The sequence below is a fragment of the Cryptomeria japonica genome, chromosome 3 (assembly GCF_030272615.1).
Source record: "Cryptomeria japonica chromosome 3, Sugi_1.0, whole genome shotgun sequence".
NCBI lineage: Eukaryota > Viridiplantae > Streptophyta > Pinopsida > Cupressales > Cupressaceae > Cryptomeria > Cryptomeria japonica.
In genome coordinates, this window is record NC_081407.1 from 316,872,354 (window position 1) to 316,891,994 (window position 19,641).

At 37.4% G+C, this 19,641-nt stretch overlaps 1 protein-coding gene across 2 annotated transcripts in view; it reads left to right on the plus strand.

Annotated features, from left to right (window-relative positions):
• LOC131035924 (uncharacterized) overlaps positions 1-19,641 on the plus strand; it is a 74,340-nt gene that overhangs the window by 30,055 nt on the left and 24,644 nt on the right. Inside the window, exon 8 of one of the 2 annotated variants that reach the window (XM_057967695.2) lies at positions 12,438-12,626. The exons of the other annotated variant lie outside the window; for it this stretch is intronic. Coding sequence (XP_057823678.2) covers positions 12,438-12,611 — 174 coding nt within the window. The 3' untranslated portion in view covers positions 12,612-12,626. Of the gene's footprint in view, positions 1-12,437; positions 12,627-19,641 lie in introns of those variants that run through there. 2 annotated transcript variants of the gene reach the window in all.

A 19,641-nucleotide genomic window follows, 5' to 3' on the forward strand; every position in this document is an offset into this window, starting at 1 on the left:
ACTGACATGATCAGCCGGTCAGTGGTGAAACAATCAGAAACTAGTAAGAAAAGAAAACCATTGATGTTGTCAGCAATATTAGGTTCTAGATGAATAGCAATTAAGCTAGGAGCCATGTTGTTCCAAGTTCCAATTAATAGGACCTGAGGATGATAAATAGGACTGTCCACCAATGTGAATATCTCAAGATTTTCTCTATTCATGAGTTGCAAACTTTAATGAACCAAATTTGTGGAGAAAGATTCTAACCATCCTTTTCAAATTGTCTTCTTGATGAGCCACATACAAGTTGTTGGTTTAAATAATTATTCATCATTGATATTATTACACCTTACTTAAGTTTACTTAGGAAATGCATTTCATAGTAGTTTGGGTGTGAGACACTTAGGTGTTTGTGCCACAATGGGATAGTGTGTGTAGGAGAATTTCCACCTTTTATGGTGTGATCTTGTTACTACTTTATCATATCCACTTATTGTGGAGTGATAATTCCACCTTTGGTGGGTGATCCACCTCATGTGGAATATTTTATTGTTTCTCCTACCTGCCCACACCTATTTCTTATCTACCCTTGTTTCTTATTGAGCCACATGTCATCTTTGTGTGCTCACATATCCATATAGCCTTGCCTATATAAGCAGGCTCATATTCATTGTATGTAACAACTATTTGAATTATTGATCATTTATCTATTGATGAGAATATAGTTTATTCTTGTCCTATATCTTGTCTCTATTTTGTACATTTCATTGAGCTCTTGATCTTGGCAAAATCTCACATGGTATCACAATCGTTAGAGCGTCATTTATTCGTCCTTGAGAGGCATTATTGTGATGTCTAGAGGCAGATCTGAGGAGCAACATCTTTTGGAGGCGTCCTAGACCAGATCCGACCTCGCCATTGCGTCTGGGTGGTCGCTTCCATGAATTTTGACTATAAAGTCGGCCTATTTTGGTGAGAAAATTTTTCGCCAATTTTGCTATATTTGTATGGATTTTTTTTTTTTTTTTCTGCAAATTTTTTTTTTTATTATTCCGTAGAAAAATTTCAAAGATTGTTTTTGAATTTTTTTTTTTTTTGGAAAAAAGGCGAAGGTTATTTTATTGCAGGTTTCGTGCTCGTACCACGACGACATCTGCCCTTTCTTTGGTCGGCTTTGCTTCCGCTGCCCAGCGACCGCAGACCCCATACACCGGCAACCCCTAGTCTGCCGGCACCGCTAATCTCCCTCTGACTGGCATCCAACTCTCCCCAGGCCCTTTGTCGCTAGCCCGACCCCTGCTGTTGCGTCGATGTCCATCTCCGGTCAGGCCCCTGCCACCCTACTGGACCGACCTCCCTGCTCGCCCGACCTCTCTTGCCAGCACCGGCCTCCGCAGCCCCGCCGACTGGCTTCCAATCAACGACAACCTCCACTGCTGCCGGCCTCCCTGCTAGGCCCCATGCAGACCACGTGGACCCCACCGAGCCACGTAGACAACGCCAACAAACCCCCCACGTCAGCAATGCCATCTCGTCGAGCCACGACCTCTGCCATGTCTGCAGCGCCACGTCAGCTCTGCCACCTCAGTAGTCCTGTCATCACCACGTCATCTGTCAGTACAGTACGAACGCCATGCAGGCAGGGAGGCAAAGTTTTTGCGAAGACTAGACGACCGTCAAATTTAGGCTCACAGTTTGCTGACATCATCAATTTTTTGAAATTTTTGTAGGCCTCTCTCATTGAGCTTTTTGATTTTGCAGTTCAACTTCAAATGGCCATATCTTGCTCATTTTTGCTCCTTTTTTGGTGCAATTTTTTTTGAAATGGGCTAGAATTTCGTGTACTTTCTCGTGGTGGCATTATTTTCTGATTTTGATGGATAGATTTTTCAGAAATCTCAGTTTTTGGTGACTATACCTGTCCAATCCTCGTTTCTGCAACTTCCAGGACTCTATTTGGGCTCATATGGACTCTTTTTCAGGTGCTGTTTTTTTTGAAAGTGCATAAGTTTTTGTCTACTCTCGTAATATGCTATCAGTTTGCAACAATTTTGGGTAGAAATTTTACTTTCAGCATATGGTCGTTTTTGGCCAATTTGGCAATTGTATTGCATAGATCTATCTTGTTGGTCTTTTGCATTATAGTTCTTAGCCTATTTCTGCAGTTGTAAAACAAAATCAGAAGTCCAGCTTGCCATTGTTTGCAAGTGGCCTATTGTACACGCACTACATATAAAGTGCCAAAATCATCATTTTTGGGGGGGGGTGTCTCCTGTGCTATTGTGCTCTTGTGTTCCTTCCCTTTTTCTACTATGGGTTCTTCTAAGTTTCCTCTCTTAACTTCTCATAATTATGCTACTTGGAAAATTGATGCATGGAGTAAACTTATGGAAAAAGGACTAACTCATTATATTGATGGAACTATTGTTGCTCCCGTTGATCCTAAGGCTGATCCTGTTGGTCACTTGGATTGGCTCACTAAAAATATCATGGCAATTGGTACCTTAAGAAAGTATGTATCAAAGGATCTCATTTTTCATATTGAGAAATGTATTCTAATCAAGGATGCTTGGCAAAAGTTTCAAGACTTGTATGGTCAAGTTGATGAGATTAGGGGATATCAGATTGATAGTGATCTCACCATGTTAGATCCCAAGAACTTTGATACTATACAAAATTATGTCACTAAGACAAAAGAGTTGAGGGCACAACTCAAGGATTGTGGCATTGATTAGAAGGATACTCAATTGATCTTCAATTTGATGGGCAAACTTCATCAAGAATATGCAGCATTTGTTTCTAGTTTCTAAACCCATAGGATGACAATGGGTTCAAGCTACACAATACCTACATTTGATGCTTTTGCTGAAATGTTGATGATGGAACAAACTAAGTTGATAAGCATGGGCATTCTTAAGGCTTCTAAGTCTCAAGCATTAGTGGAAAATCAAGGGAACAAAGGAAATCAAGGAAAGGACAACTCCAACAAGAAGAAATGGCAATCAAAGCCTAAGGACAAAGCACCATCTTCTCCACAACAAGGAGATTCATCCTCTTCCAAGAGGGACAATTCACCAAAGAGTGAGAGACCTACTTGTGCCTATTGTAAAAAGTTTGGTCATGAGGAGCGTCGTTGCCATTCTGAGAAGATTGATGAGCTCACACACATCCTCAAAAAGCATAACATTGATTTGCCTAATGTCTACAAGAAGGATGATTCATCAACTTCCACTTCCTCACATTCAAAAGGGAAAGGGCAAGCATTCATGGCTTCTACAAGTGGGAAGACTCACTCTTTTGGGACAAGAAAAGGAAAAGCTTTTTGTGCTACTACAAGTCATGATTCAGGGAGATGGCTTTTAGATTCAGGGGCTTCTCATCATATGGCATCTTCGCAGTCTATGTTTTCTTCATTTGAGCCTTGCACCATGCCGCAAATTTTGATGGGCAATCATACATACATGGATGTGATTGGGAAAGGAACTATTGACATTGGGGATAACTCCTTCAATGATGTGTTGTGTGTACCCCATTTGACAAACAATCTCCTTTCCATCTATCAAATCACACATGGCACAACTAAGAGAATTGTGGAGTTCACACCTGAGTTAGTTTTCATTAGAGACTTGGAGACTAGAGCTATCATTGCGACTGGGGTGGTTGATCATGCATCTCGGTTATATTCCTTTTCAGATTTTGTTGATGATAATGATTTCACATATGATGATTCTACACATGATGATCACACTTCTTGTGATGGTTCAGATTTTGAGGAGAACTTTGGGTACTTGAACTTGGGGATTCTCACATGTGACCCCGTTCTTGAGCCTTGTGTTTCATCTCCTCTTATTGATATCACATCACCTATTGCACCTGATGATGCGGATAGTGCGACAGTTTTGCCTTCATGTGATTCAGTGCAACAGGATATTCATTGTCTTCCAGCTTCAGATTCATGGGATGAGTACTTGACAAACATTGCAGGTTTGTTTGTGGAATCCTACATTGCAGATTTGAGAGACATTATTGATGATATGCATCTTCTCTTTGATGAAGATGATCCTTCTTCGATTGTTGAGAGGGAACACTCTGACCCTCTTGTTCATTCTTTACATGATCATTCTTTCGAGGTTGATATGATTATGGATTCTTATGTACAGCAGTTGAATGAGGTCTCTTTATGTTTAGAGGAGATATGCGAGTCTTTGGGACATGTTCTACATCCATCTCCACTGGATCTTCGAGTGCCTTTTTCAGCAGCGTGGAGCAGTTTACCACCTTTGGAGGTGGTATCTTTTAACATCGACATGGGGACACTTGAGCAGTTTTCAGAGACTTCATTCATCATTAGTTTTTTTCATACATCTTCCCTTCATGATTGGGGAGACTTCATGGATACACCTTTGGTTTTGTTTCTTCCTAAGGGGAGGAATGTTGTTCGATGTTCGTGGAGCAGTTTCTTCATACATCATCGAGCCTCTATCATTGGTGCAGATTCTACATTGAGGGGGGGCTTCCTAGCTTCTCTTCTTCTCTCATATGAGGGGGACTTTTTCCTCACACGAGGTTTTGTTCCTCACATACTTCTATGAGAGTTCTCTTGTATAGTTTTCATCTCTCTTTTGGGGGAGGGTTTTTTCCCATTGGGTTTTTCTCTCTTTCTCCACTTTGCGAGAGATTTCATTGCATTGGTTTGCATGCATTTGCATTTGTACATGGGTACTTAACATGGCCTTGTAGTCAGGACCCATCTTGCATTGCTTAGCTGCATTGTAGACTTAAGTGCATTCCCCTAAGTTGCACTTAAGGGGGGGTGTTGGTGTAAATAATTATTCATCATGGATATTATTACACCTTACTTAAGTTTACTTAGGAAATGCATTTCTTAGTAGTTTGGGTATGAGACATTTGGGTGTTTGTGCCACAATGGAATAGTGTGTGTAGGAGAATTTCCACCTTTTATGGTGTGATCTTGTTACTACTTTATCATATCCACTTATTGTGGAGTGATAATTTCACCTTTGGTGGGTGCTCCACCTCATGTGGAATATTTTATTGTTTCTCCTACCTACCCACACCTATTTCCTACCTACCCTTGTTTCTTATTGAGCCACATGTCATCTTTGTGTGCTCACATATCCATATAGCCTTGCCTATATAAGTAGGTTCATATTCATTGTATGTAACAACAATTTGAACTATTGATCATTTATCTATTGATGAGAATACAGTTTATTCTTGTCCTATATCTTGTCTCTATTTTGTACATTTTATTGAGCTCTTGATCTTGGCAAAATCTCACACAAGTGATATGTTTGTTCTAGGATATATATTTGGTAGACATCTTCAAGAATCCGTTGATCTTCTTGAAAATTTTCCTCTTTCTCTATCTCTTTTGTCAATTGGGGAAAGTTGTTTGATCATTTTTGTTCATTTGCATCTGGAGAGATATGGGAGATGAAATCACAAGAAATGTGACTTCTTGATTGAAATCTCAAAGACCCATAGGTTTATCTTAAAATGACTTTGAATTGTCTTTTTTCTACACATTTGTGCATGAAATGCACTATATTGCAATCCCGTGTTGGTGGGCTCCTAGACAACTAGTTGTAGTTTCTTCTAAAGGAATAAATGTAATACTAGGCTTTTTTTAGATAAGCAATTCTTGTAACTGTGTCTCCTTAATTTATGAGTTGTACCTTACGGTGCTTATATTGAACCTGGTATATCTTTTATAAATAAGTGAGTTGATGTGAGATGAAATCAACCTAAGGTTTGACATTTTGTGTGAGATGAGATTTATTTCTCATCCTTCATTCAAGATTCAAAGTGCTAAATTGATAATCCGTGGCAGTCATATCCTATGATTCTTTCTATGTATTATTATGGGTGCTTATTGAAGATCATCATGATGTGCCAATGCAATGGATTAGATGTGGGTTTTGTCTTGATAAATTGTTATATAATTTATTCACCCCCTATGGTTTTAGGGAGTGAAGCTACATATAATACACATAACTCTTGAAAAACAAGAAAATAAAATAGGAAAAAATTCTATTAAGTATATGTTGAATATTTAAGAACTGCACGTATACTAGAAAATTCTTGGGAAATAAAGGGGTGGCATAATTTTTCTTTTTTCCAGAATCTACCATTATTATCTACATTTTGTGCAATTGAAAGATCATAGGCCTTCCTCCAAAATTCAAATTTTGAATTTGAAATTCCTAGAGCGTTCTAGTTGATTGTGTGAATTTTTAACTCTTTTATTTTGGCTACGGAGAGTAGCAATCTGATCTTCAGTTGAGAGGAGTTAATGATTTGGTTGTGATTAAGAGGAATTAATAGATGTTGTGGTATGACAAAAAAAACTTGAAAGGGTGACATTGGCAGTGCTACCACAAGACCATAGGAAGCAAAGAATGTAATGTCCCCTTTGTAAGAGACCTTAATTTTGCCCTAGATTTACCCTAGATATGATTTTTAACCAATAGGAAGAGGATTAGAGGGAAAGTACCTTTATCTCTTTAGGAATAAAGACCTACAAAACAAAGTTAGGAAACATTCTACAAATCATGCTAAATAAATAAGTAATCATAACAACTATAACCAAATAAAAAGAATGATTGAAAAATAAAGAGAGAATAAAGTAGGCACACATTCTATTGTTAATACAGAAGTTAGAAACATGAACCATGATCTACTAACTGTTCATACTACTACTTGGCTACTAATGAACCCTCAAGCACGGTAAGCTATTATGGATGCTTGATAAGGTGTCTTGATCAACCGTTCCTCCTCATCAAGTCCAATTGGATAGGGTGTTTTAATCAACCGTTCCCCCTTTCAAGCCAAACCCTATAGGATGTCTTATCAAACCGTTCCCCCTATCAACCATACACGATAGGGTGTCTTATTAAACCGTTTCCCCTATCAAGCCATACATGATAGGGTGTCTTGTTAAACCGTTCCCCCTATCCTACAGTATTCAGATTATAATCAGCATAAATTGATTTATAGTGCTCAAATTATTATGAATTAAGTTATAGTCCTCAGATTATTATGAACATAGACCAATATACAGAAGTATGCTAGCAGCGTTGTCCCCTTTATTCATATATAACGTCACCAATGACCATATCTGTTGTAAGATATGGATGATGTCATTATTTAATGCAGAACAATGTTATAGATTTCCCTTATTATTATCATTGAATGATTGATACAGGCTTATGCACGTTTTGTGTTTCAATGTTATAGAACATCAATGCTGATATAATTGAGTTGTATATGTATAGAAACATTGGTAGAAACATGTATTCATTACTTACCTGATTGTGTGTGCCAGCCACGTCCACGATGTCTGTTTACTCTGATAACTCCTGATGCATTATTTCCCTTCCTCGAGGACTGTTCGATCCGATATTATTTTCTTATTCTTCCCATAATGGGATGGCAGATTGGACGAAAGCTTTAAAGGAATCCAACACTTTGTAATTAACAAAGTTTGCTGATTACTCATGATATAACTGCAGTGAGATTTCTTTTCTTATTTGATTGTCTATCTATTGTCTGCTGTTCAATGCCCCTTGGATGATGCTTTTCTAACTGTTAAATATCCCTCAATCTTGTTCGAGGGTTAAATATCTCTTCCACGTGCCTCTTCATTTATTTAATTGTTGTACTCCTTAAAAATCGCTGCCTTAAATCAGTTGTTAATTCTTAATTAATTCTTATCATCATCTCCATCTTAAGATCACTATTTTATCTTAATGCTATCCCCCAACATTGCATTGACAAGTCACTAATCTTCCAAAGTGAATCGCTACTTTATTCCAAGCTGTTGTACTTCCTCTACATTGATAAAGGGTGACATGGCACCAAGACTGGAATATGACAGTCCCCACATATACCACCAACAATAAGGTTGTTACTGCCTGTAACTTAATAACAGTTCTGATCTGATCTGATCGATGGTGATCCTACTAGATGCTTTGGATTTCTTTCTTTTATATCTCTCAATGTGAGGGAGAGGTCACACCTCTTCATCATATATGCCCTTTGTCAAGATACACACCCTTTCACCATTAGCACCCTTTGGAAGAGTGGAACTCTTCATTATTTCTGCCCTTTGAAAGGGACACGACTTTTCTCAATCAGATCTGCACTTATTATTTAAATCAGAGCTGAACTTCTGATTCCCAATTTATCGCCCCCTTCAAATGAGTTCTCTTCTCCCTTTTATACCTCATATTTGAGGGAGTCACAACTTTTCATTCAATGTCTTTTGACCATTCATTAACTTCAATCTAATTTTAGTCATATTTAGTTATATTATTTATATTTTAATTTAATTCTATTGTATTTTAATTTAATTATTATTATTTATTATTAAATTATTTCTCAAAGTGGGGACATTACAAAGAAAATCAAATCACTTGGGTTTTCTTCGAGTGCAAAGTGTTAGTGTAGAATTAAGCTTGCTCAGGAGTTCACTATTCCTAGCCATGTGTTATTTTTATCCTAGTCTTAGATTAGTGGTTACATGCCTATTCTTAGGCTCACCATTTTTTAGGTTCCACTAAATTTAGCTGGCTAATCCTCTATATGTATCTCCCTATTGTGAGTTAATTTATTCAGTCAACATTCAATTGATCTTGTAGATTCTCACATGGTATTAGAGTTGGATTGGAAATTGTTTGCGTAGCTCGATAATTGTCTATTAAGTTTTTTTGAAACACTAGTTGCATACAATTTTTTGGTTTGCTGCGTATTGCATTTTTGTGTTTTCTCTAAAGGATTGTGCACAAGAATATTAATTTTGGGTGATTTGAGAGAGGTTGAATGGATCTAGAGGTTTCATCTCTCTATGTTCATGGTACTCTATCATGGGTGTTAACTCTTTAGAGTGGTAGCAATCTTCTGTGTTGCATGCACAGAGACAGAAAGAAGTGATCAACAAAAAGAGAGGTGCAACAACCAGCAAGAGGCATGAGTTTGTGATTTTTTTTTTTTATCTAGAAAAGAATGATGATATGCATTTTGTACTTTTGAATTTGAATGATTATAATGTACAATAATGAATGCTTATTAAAGAAAAAATAAAACCTTAGATGAAACCCTAGGTGAGGATTAAGTTGATCATAACAAGTGTCCTCGTCCTATGCTATGGGACAACATGACCTACACATAGAAAAAACACTCCTAAGTTTAGCTTAACTGAAAAAAGTAAAAGGGGACCTAAAATTAATTAATGATTAATTAATTAGGTGATTATTCTATTTACTCTTAACACTGCCCCTTGAGTAGAATTTAGGGAGAAGCTAAATACCTAATGATGGATGCATGAATGGGTCTCGGTTACAAGGCTTGATGAGGTGCATATGAACAAAAAAAAGGAATATCTCATAACTAGAGAAAAAGAGAAAACCTCATGGGAAAAAAATGATCTCCAAAAGAGAGAAAATGCAATAAATGCACTAGTGAAAGGACTCGATATGATCCCCCAAGATTGCTGTTGTCATGTAAGTACAATAAATGTCCTCTCAATAAGAGAGAGAAAATGACGATATGAATCACCCCCGCAAAGAAGAAGCTCCTATACCAATGATGAAAGATTGAAGTCAGATCATGATCCATGACTTGCAAACATTTCTAACCTTAGGAAGAAACAATTCCATTGGTGATTGGAGAAGCTACTCCCATAAGTTGGAGGAATAGGGATGTAATGTATACCCCCTGATTTTTTTTGAACTATCTGCAAATGAAACTCATGCAAAATATGCACAGATAACACGTGGCTGCAATAGTCTGATATTGATTTTATTAAGTTCACATATACATTATTACATGCTCTTTGGTGGATAAACAACCCCAAGGTACGTTCAACACATGGGTTGAGAAATAGGTACCTTATATTGAAGACGAATCTAAAGGTTGCAGGTCTGATACAAATCTTCTGAGGGCTTACAAGCAATGGAGCCAATCAGCACTCTTCCAGCTCACCAACGACACCCACCAATAGAATGTTCTAAGATTGTGCCACTAAAATAGCACCTTCAAACCCCTAGGAAATGGACTAATTATATGTGGTCAGGTCTGCAACATCAAACTAAGTTGCTTTTCAGGTCTCCAACAGCTACCTAAACACCTTATTCCAACTCCCAAACACTTTGCTATCACCTGACAAAGATAATCAACAGGTAAGAGTACCTTCAGCTTTGTGTAACATTACCAAAATGACAAATGGAGTATGCAACAAGTCTGAAAACACCTCCAGCAAGATACCCACAAAATCCAAACCCTTTTCTAGTTTCTTTTTTTTTAATAATGCCAAAGGGGGTTCTACAACTAGGGCATCATTTGAAACTCTCAGTTGCATTTCCAGCAATAAGAGTGCTTGAAAACACCAGCGAAAAACACCCAAAAATCTTTGCTAATCACCAAAAAGCAAATCCACAAATCTGCAATCAAAGTTACCTTGTATATTTTTATTTTCTTCAAGCCCCGATTTTGGAAAATCTATGAAAACCAATGTGTTTCCTGTTTGAAAAACCAAACCAGCTAAGTAAGATCTTTCACCACCAAAACTAGTGTATCTGATGAGAGTTTCCATCCTAAATCAATCTTAGAAGAAGTTCTTTGTTCATTCCACCTGCATTTCTTTAAATGTGCCAACTTTGAATAATATAAATGAGGGCCCCAATCCTCCTTTTATAACTTTTGAGAGTTATTTTAGTAAAAAAAAACTTTTTTTTCTTTTTTGCTGCTTTTTGGAATTTTTTTTTTCTTTTTCTTTTTCATTGTTTTTTACCAAAAACTCTTTTTTCTTTTTTGCTATTTTTTTGAAAAAATGATTTTTGCTCTTTCACTACTTTTCTGAAAATGTGCTTTTATACTTTTTCACTACTTTTTTCAGAAATGTGTTTTTTCATCTTTTAGTTGCTTCTTCAAAAAAAGCACTCTTTTTCCTTAAAAAAACAATTTCCACTCGAAAAAACTTATTTGAAATATTAAAAACAATTCATGTTCAAAGGTGCCCCCTTTACCTCTCCTAGGTGTCCACTTTTGAGGAACATAACTTAACTATATAATATTTAACACTAAAGTAAATATTAAAACATAACTTTAGTGCAAATATTAAAATAATTCCAAGCACATTGTGGAAAGGTCCACCAAAGCATCAAAAACTGAAATTGAACATGCTGAGACATCAATGGTGTTGAAGAATGATGCTCGATGTTAGCATGAGCACATACTATAAATAGCATTGTTCTCCAAAAACCAAACAAAGCAAACCGAGAGTGGTTGGTGCCATGCAAAAAGCACTTACTGTAATAGCAACTATTGTCCAAACCCATTGAAACTGAGAATTGAGCTCACCAATTACACTAGAACCCTCCTGGTGCATTTGGAAAGCTATGGAAAACCTTGAACCAACGCTCATAGAACAATATGGCGTAAAAATGGGGACATTAAAAGGGGGTTCAAATCCAAATGATGTGCACCTCTAAAAAACTACTCATGCTGTTTGTAATTAGGGATGGCGGATTCCAATTGCCTTGGGCAACATTGGAATCCACCTAAGGGGGCCAACCCCTTCTCCAACGTGTAGGGCTGGGCCCTATACCTCTTGGCATCTCCTAAAGACTCCACGCGACATCTCCACACTACATTCAAGCCTAACACGCCATCATGATAGGGCCAACCCTATCCCAATACATTTCGCATTAAATAAATTAAAAAGGTTTTAATTCATAGGGCAAGCCGACATGTTTAGGAGTATTGCTCCTCATATAAATAAGTATAAACCTCACATCACAATTCAATCATTCAGTTTTTCATGCGAAATGCATATGCCTGGCTAATGCGAACTTCAGGGAGAAATATGACATCTGCACTTACAGCAATTACCTCTGCCACATCAGCAATTTACATCTGCTAGTTGAGGTGCGAAATTCATCATTAGGAGTCAGCGAACTTAGTGAATACACAGCGAATTCCTTGAAGGTCTGCAATCTAGGTTAAAGGAGCAGCAAAATGGTAGCAACCATCACTCAGGTGACAACAAGCTAATCTTGAAGGCAGCTACCTCAATCTGCCATCCTTCTTGTGACAGCAACATCTGAACCTACAAGTACTTGGGATAAGTGTTGTAATGATTACATAACTATAATCCATAATCAGATCTGAGGATCTTTTCTGGCTGGGTTTTTCCTCCTAGGAGGTTTTCCCAGGTTAACTGTGTCTTGTTGTCAATTTGTTCATTTCTATGTTGTCACTAATTCTAACTTCTTTCAGTTAATCAAACTAATTAGAAACTAAATATAAATTCTGAGTTTATATCAATCTGAAAGTGTTAAAATCAACATGGTATGAGAGCTATAGGCTAGATCAATTTTTCAGATTTCAGAATTTAGTACTCTTTTATTTCTAGATTGTTGTCTTATTTGCAGGCCAGGTCAATGGGGCTGAAAGTTGAAGATAGGCTTGATGGAAATATCAATTTTGCTGCATGGAAGGTTCGAATCATGTTGGCTCTAGAAGAAGAAGATCTTCTCCACTTCATAAAAGCGAAAGAGCTAAAACAATTCAAGAAGGATGCTGTTGTAAAGTTATTTCAATTTTAATTAATGAACAAGTTATGAACTATGAATGCTATATATGGATATGAGGAATTATGTCAATGTCTAATAATTTTGATTTTTATCTGCAAGTCTGAAGGAGAGAGATCATTTAATATTTTCTATGTCTTCTCCAAATGAATTCAATTGGCATATATATCATTTAGGCAACCGATCAATTGGTGTATTGACCGGTCATGCCTTTTAGGCATGACCGATCAATGCACCCATTGATCGGTGCCTTTACAATTATACCATTAACACAATGCTGATTATCGGTTCAAAAACCCCCGATAGCATATTGTAATATCATAATATAATGACTGATCAATTTAATGAATCAGTTCATATAAACACTGATGATTCAAAGTGCATGATGAATATAATCCAACCGGTGCATTTGTTAAACAATGTTAATGCCAAATGAAGCGGTGTATTCATTAAACCCGATAACAAATATGCCCGATATAATTAAGCCCGATAACAGATGTGAGTCGGTGCCAATGTTTATGCATCCGATAGCAAGTATGTAATATAAATCAGACATGAAGCATGTAGATAAATAATAGAACAAGGAAGGTTAGGAAGATCTTAGCTTGCATAAGCTACCATGCATTAACAGCTGTCAAGGCCAGAAAGCTCCTCATTGATTCAGTTAAAGACCACCTTGTCACCTCCATTGCCTCATTTACTTCTGCAAGGGAAATGTTCAGTCATCTACAAGGTACATATGAAATTAACAATCTCAGTAGGGCAATTACCTTAAGACAACAACTACTTAATATCAAAATGTCAAAAGAAGATTTTGCTGTTTCCTATTTTATGAGAATTTCAGAACTAAAGAATCAGCTAGGTACAATTGGTCATAACATGGAAGATAAGGACCTTGTCATGATTGCCCTAAATGGTTTACCACACTCATGGGAGTCATTTATTCAAACCATAAGTGGTAGAACTAAGTTACCTACCCTTGATCGCCTTAAAAATGATTGCATCCAAGAAGAGTCTCGCCTCATCACAAGAGGGCAAACCATAAGTCTTCATGTAGATGATCAACACATGCTTGCAGCCCAATGCAAGAAAGGTGGAAATTGGAAGAAGCTTTATCCAAAGAGAAATAGGGAATTCAGACCATCTAGTTCCCAACACTCTTGGAAGAAACCAAGAGATACCTCGCGTGTTCGATATTTTAGATGTGACAAGTTTGGTCACTATGCTAAATAATGTCAGAATAACCCTACTCAAAGAGAAGGCAACCTAAATGAAGTCTCAGAACAAAACGATAACTTCTTATTCATCTTTGCTTTGTCTAGCAGCCTACCTACAAATGGTAATACATGGCTGATTGACAGTGGTGCTTCCAGACACATCACAGGCTACCGTGATCATCTTTCAGGCTTAGTAGAAAAAGATACCAGCCTTCACGTGGTAATTGGTGATGATGCTCGTTATTCGGTAAGAGGTTTTGGCACTACTTCTTTAAATTTAAATTCTAGTATTTCACTGCATCTTAGTGACATCTTGTTTGTTCCTGGAATTAAAAGAAACTTAATTTCCATTTCTGCTCTAGAAGATAAAGGTTATCGAATTGCATTTTCTGAGAGAAAAGTGCTTGCTTGGCCTAAGAAATCTAGTTTTAAATCTGCTCGTTTAATTGGTAATAGATATGATAGTCTTTATAAGCTCTCTACTAACCCTGTTCAAGTCCTCATTAATGATGCTCTCGAATCCTGTGAGCTATGGCATAGAAGACTTGGACACTTACACTATCAAGCACTTCCCGCTCTAGAAAAGTTAGTCAAAGGTATGCCTAAACTCAGTCAAATTCATGATAAAACTTGCAAAGGTTTTGCTATAGGTAAAAATGATAAATGTCCCTTTCATAAAAGTGAAAATAGAGCTAAAGATAAACTAGAACTTGTTCACTCTGATTTAAGTGGTCCTATGTCTATAGCATCTCCTAGTGGATTTCTTTATTACGTAATCTTCATAGATGATTTCTCTAGGAAAACTTGGATCTACTTCTTGAAATCTAAAGAATCTGATGAAGTCTTAAGTAAATTTAAAGAGTTTAAAGCATTAACTGAAAACTCCTCTGGTAAAAGAATTAAATGTTTAAGATTTGACAATGGAGGTGAGTACACGGTCGGTAGCTTCTATGATTTTTGTGTTGAGTCAAGAATTAAGAGGGAGTTTTGTGCTCCATACAATCCTCAACAAAACGGAGTTGCTGAAAGGAAGAATAGAACTATTGTTGAGGCTACAAAAGCTATGATTCATGATCAATATTTGCAGACCTTCCTATGGGTTGAGGCTTCTAGAACAACAGTATATATCCAGAATAGATGTCTACACCGTGTTCTAAAGAACATGACCCCTGAAGAAGCCTGCACAGGATTCGAACCAGACATTAGTCACCTCAGAATCTTTGGAAGTCCCGTTTATGTTCATGTGCCCAAGGAAAAGCGAACCAAGTTGGAACCCTCCGGGAAGAAAGGCATGCTAGTCGGATACAGTGAATCCTCCAAGGCATTCAGGATATACATCCCTGGTCAAAGGTATGTTGAGGTAAGTAGGGATGTTACCTTTGAAGAAGATATTTGCTTTTAAGAAATCAAAAGGTTCTTTTGTTATTGATGAAGCTAATGACAATCAAGACATGAATGTTGATACTAACCCTGAGATTCAGAGGGAGCCTGTTGAACCTCCACCTCAAGAAAAACATGATGATCCACCAGAGCCCATGAATCCCACTGAAATTCCTAGTGACATTGTTGTTACCAAAAAGAGGCCACCTTGGGTAAGAAACACCATTCAAGAAGCCGAAAGATTTGCTGCTCCCAGTGGTACCTTCCGTGAAATCAAGAGACCTCAAGTATTCTCCAACTACGTTGCATTGATGAACAATCTCATTGAATCTGAACCTTGCAATGTTGAAGAAGCCTTGAACCATCATGCCTGGAAGCTTGCTATGGATGAAGAGTATCAGTCAATCATCAAGAATGATGTTTGTGATATTGTGCCCAGACCTAAAGGTAAATCTGTTATTTCTTCTAAATGGTTATTTAAAATTAAACATAATGCTGATGGTAGTATTGAAAAGTATAAGGCTAGATTTGTAGCTCGTGGTTTTTCTCAAAAGGAAGGCATAGACTATGAAGAAACATTTGCTCCTGTTGCTAGATATACTTCTATTAGAACTATAATAGCTATTGCTGCTGCTAGAGGTTGGAAGCTACATCAGATGGATGTTAAGACTGCCTTCCTTGATGGTGTCATTGAGGAAGAGGTCTATATTGAACAGTCTGAAGGTTATGAGGTTCGGGATAGAATAACTCATGTGTGCAGGTTGAAGAAAGCTCTGTATGGCCTCAAACAGGCTCCTCGTGCTTGGTATGAAAGAATTGATAAATACTTGTTAAGTCTAGGTTTTTGTAAAAATGATGCTGACTCTAACATCTACTTTAAGTTATCCAATAATGAAATGCTAATTCTAGTTCTATATGTGGATGATTTATTCCTTACTGGTAAAGATGAACTTATCTTTAGATGTAAGAAAGAACTAGCTTTAGAATTTGAAATGAAAGACTTAGGTCTAATGCATTATTTTCTAAGTCTAGAAGTATGGCAAAGATCTAACGAAATTTTTCTAAGTCAAGGAAAGTACACTATTGGTATCTTGAAAAGATTTAGAATGATGGATTGTAAACCTATGTGTACTCCTATGGAATCTAACTTAAAGAAGTTAAGTGTTTCTACAACTAACTCTGATTTTGCAGATCCATCGAGTATAGGTAGTTGATTGGATCACTAATGTATCTAGTTAACACTAGACCAGACATGTTTTGTAGTGAATGCTCCCAGCCAGTTTATGAGCATGCCCAAACATGTTCATCTTGTTGCAGCCAAGCACATTCTAAGATACTTGCGAGGCACAGTTGGCTATGGGATGAAGTATCCACTTAACACTTCAATAACCTTGGAAGGTTATTCAGATGCAGATTGGGTTGGAAGCGTCAAAGACAGGAAAAACACTTCCAGCATTTGCTTCAGCTTAGGATCCGCAGTGATCTCTTGGGCTTGCAGAAAACAATCCTCAGTGGCACTAAGTATTGCTGAAGCTGAATATATTGCAGCAAGTGTAGCTTCTAGGGAAGCAGTATGGCTTCACAAGCTTCTTGCTGGGCTGTTTGGTCAGCCTTGGGATCTTACAGTTATTCATTGTGATAATCAGAGTTGTATCAAAATGTCTATCAATCCAGTGTTTCATGATAGGTCAAAACATGTGGAAACTCATTATCATTTCATTCGGGATATAGTGCAAAGAGGCGCCATTCAGCTGAAGTATGTCAGCACTGATGAGCAGGTTGCAGATATTCTTACCAAGCCTCTGTCCAAAGTGAAGTTTGTGTACTTCAGGGACAGACTCGGTGTTGTGGAAAATTAAACCCTGATTGAGAGGGAGTCTCAACCTCAGTGATACATTGTGTTGTATCAAACCACCCTCTGCGGGCAATGTAAGGTGGTATTGTAATCTTCTCAGGGAGAAGTGTAATTATTAATCATCCTCTGCGGGTAATGTAAGATGGTATTGTAATCTTCTCAGGGAGAAGTGTAATTTTTAACCATCCTCTGCGAGCAATGTAAGATGGTATTGTAATCTTCTCAGGGAGAAGTGTAATTGTTAACCATCCTCTGCGGGCAATGTAAGATGGTAGAAAAGATCCTCTCCACCCTTCGCGGGCAATGTAAGGTGGATCCAGTCTATGCTTGTGTGCGAGCTGGAAGATTAAAATTATGTAGTTCCATTATATGCTTGTGTGCAAGATGGAAGACTACTATATTCTGATTATGTAATCCATACTTTGCTTGTGTGCAAGATGGAAGATTATGGTTATGCTTCTCTTTCCTAATTAAGAGGGAGTGTTGTTTGTAATTAGGGATGGCGGATTCCAATTGCCTTGGGCAACATTGGAATCCACCTAAGGGGGCCAGCCCCTTCTCCAACGTGTAGGGCTGGGCCTTATACCTGTCGGCATCTCCTAAAGACTCCACACTACATCTCCACGCTACATTCAAGCCTAACACGCCATCATGATAGGGCCAACCCTATCCCAATACATTTCACATTAAATAAATTAAAAAGGTTTTAATTCATAGGGCAAGCCGACATGTTTAGGAGTATTGCTCCTCATATAAATAAGTATAAACCTCACATCACAATTCAATCATTCAGTTTTTCATGCGAAATGCATATGCCTGGCTAATGCGAACTTTAGGGAGAAATATTACATCTGCACTTACAACAATTACCTCTGCCACATCAGCAATTTATATCTGCTAGTTCAGGTGCAAAATTCATCATCAGGAGTCAGCGAACTTAGTGAATACACAGCGAATTCCTTGAAGATCTGCAATCTAGGTTAAAGGAGCAGCAAAATGGCAGCAACCATCACTCAGGTGACAACAAGCTAATCTTGAAGGCAGCTACCTCAATCTGCCATCCTTCTTGTGACAGCAACCTCTGAACCTACAAGTACTTGAGATAAGTGTTGTAATGATTACATAACTATAATCCATAATCAGATTTGAGGATCTTTTCTGGTTGGGTTTTTCCTCCTAGGAGGTTTTCCCAGGGTAACTGTGTCTTGTTCTCAATTTGTTCATTTCTATGTTGTCACTAATTCCAACTTCTTTCAGTTAATCAAACTAATTAGAAACTAAATATAAATTCTGAGTTTATATCAATCTGAAAGTGTTAAAATCAACAATGTCCACATGGCAAAATGAGATGATGTCAGTTTGGAATCTTGTGAAGGCTGATGTAGAATAGGCTCCAAAGACAATGAGGATGGTGGGATAATAGTGACGATGTGGCTGTAATGAAAGAGGAGATAAATGTCCTCAAAATAATCCTCCAAATTCACAATATGGGACTCCACAAAGGATGGTAAGTTTGCAATATATAATTCCCAAGTAGCTATGTCTAGAAGAGGATGAATGCTCTATTGCACTGAATCAATAGGGGCCATGGATGTGGTAATACTAATCTGATCATAAACAATAGAAGATGAAGATTGGATCTCGATATGAGGAGTATGAACAAGGAGACAAGCCTTTGAACCATGGGAATATGCAATCCTTGTAATATACACAAGCTCCTCTAAAGTATCATCATCAAGGGGTATGCAATCTGCATCATCAAGATGGATGAGACAATGGATAGAGAGATTGTCTTCGAATTGAGAGATATGAGGGTCTCCATGGATCTCCCAAAGTTTAGTGCAAAGTGTGTGGGGAAAATCAATGTCCAATACAACACACAATGTTATGTTTTAAACACTAGAACAAATAATTCCTACAACATTGTCAACAATATTACCCCAAGCTGATCTACTTGTAGTCACCGTACAATGTTTATTGTTATGTTTGATAATATTTGTTATCTAGTAATGAATTAATTGTCCAAATTACATTTGTTGTCACTCTCGAGTAGTTATAAGTGTCGGTTGGTTGACAGTTGTGTTCCTCTTGGCAACCATTGGGTCCTTTAAATATGTTATGCACCATTAAGGAAGGTAGTATGGTATAGTCAGATCAATTGTAATTCTTGGTCGACCATCTCTGGTCTGCTTCTCTATAATAATTTCATGTGCGAATAAAGATATATTTTACTCCCGAATTAGGTGTGCATTGTCATCTTTATTGTTCATGTATTTAGTTTACCAAATATAGCAGTAAACATTTGGTGTCGTTGCCTTAAAAGAAATTGGGTCAGATTTGAATGATTCATACCCTTAGATCCCAATAAAGGCAAGAAGAGGCCACAAGGTGGTCAAGACCAAGCGATCTTTAAGGATTGTAGAACAAAGGGAACGGAGAAGAAGATTACGCGAAACATTTGAGGAAAATCTAGTCAGACAATCAGACCATACATTTGTACAATGTAGGTGACAATTATGTTGCAACTAAATAAAGTATGTTTTTTATGTTTTGAAATGGCAATGTAACGAGTAATTAGTTCTCGTAGGTAGTT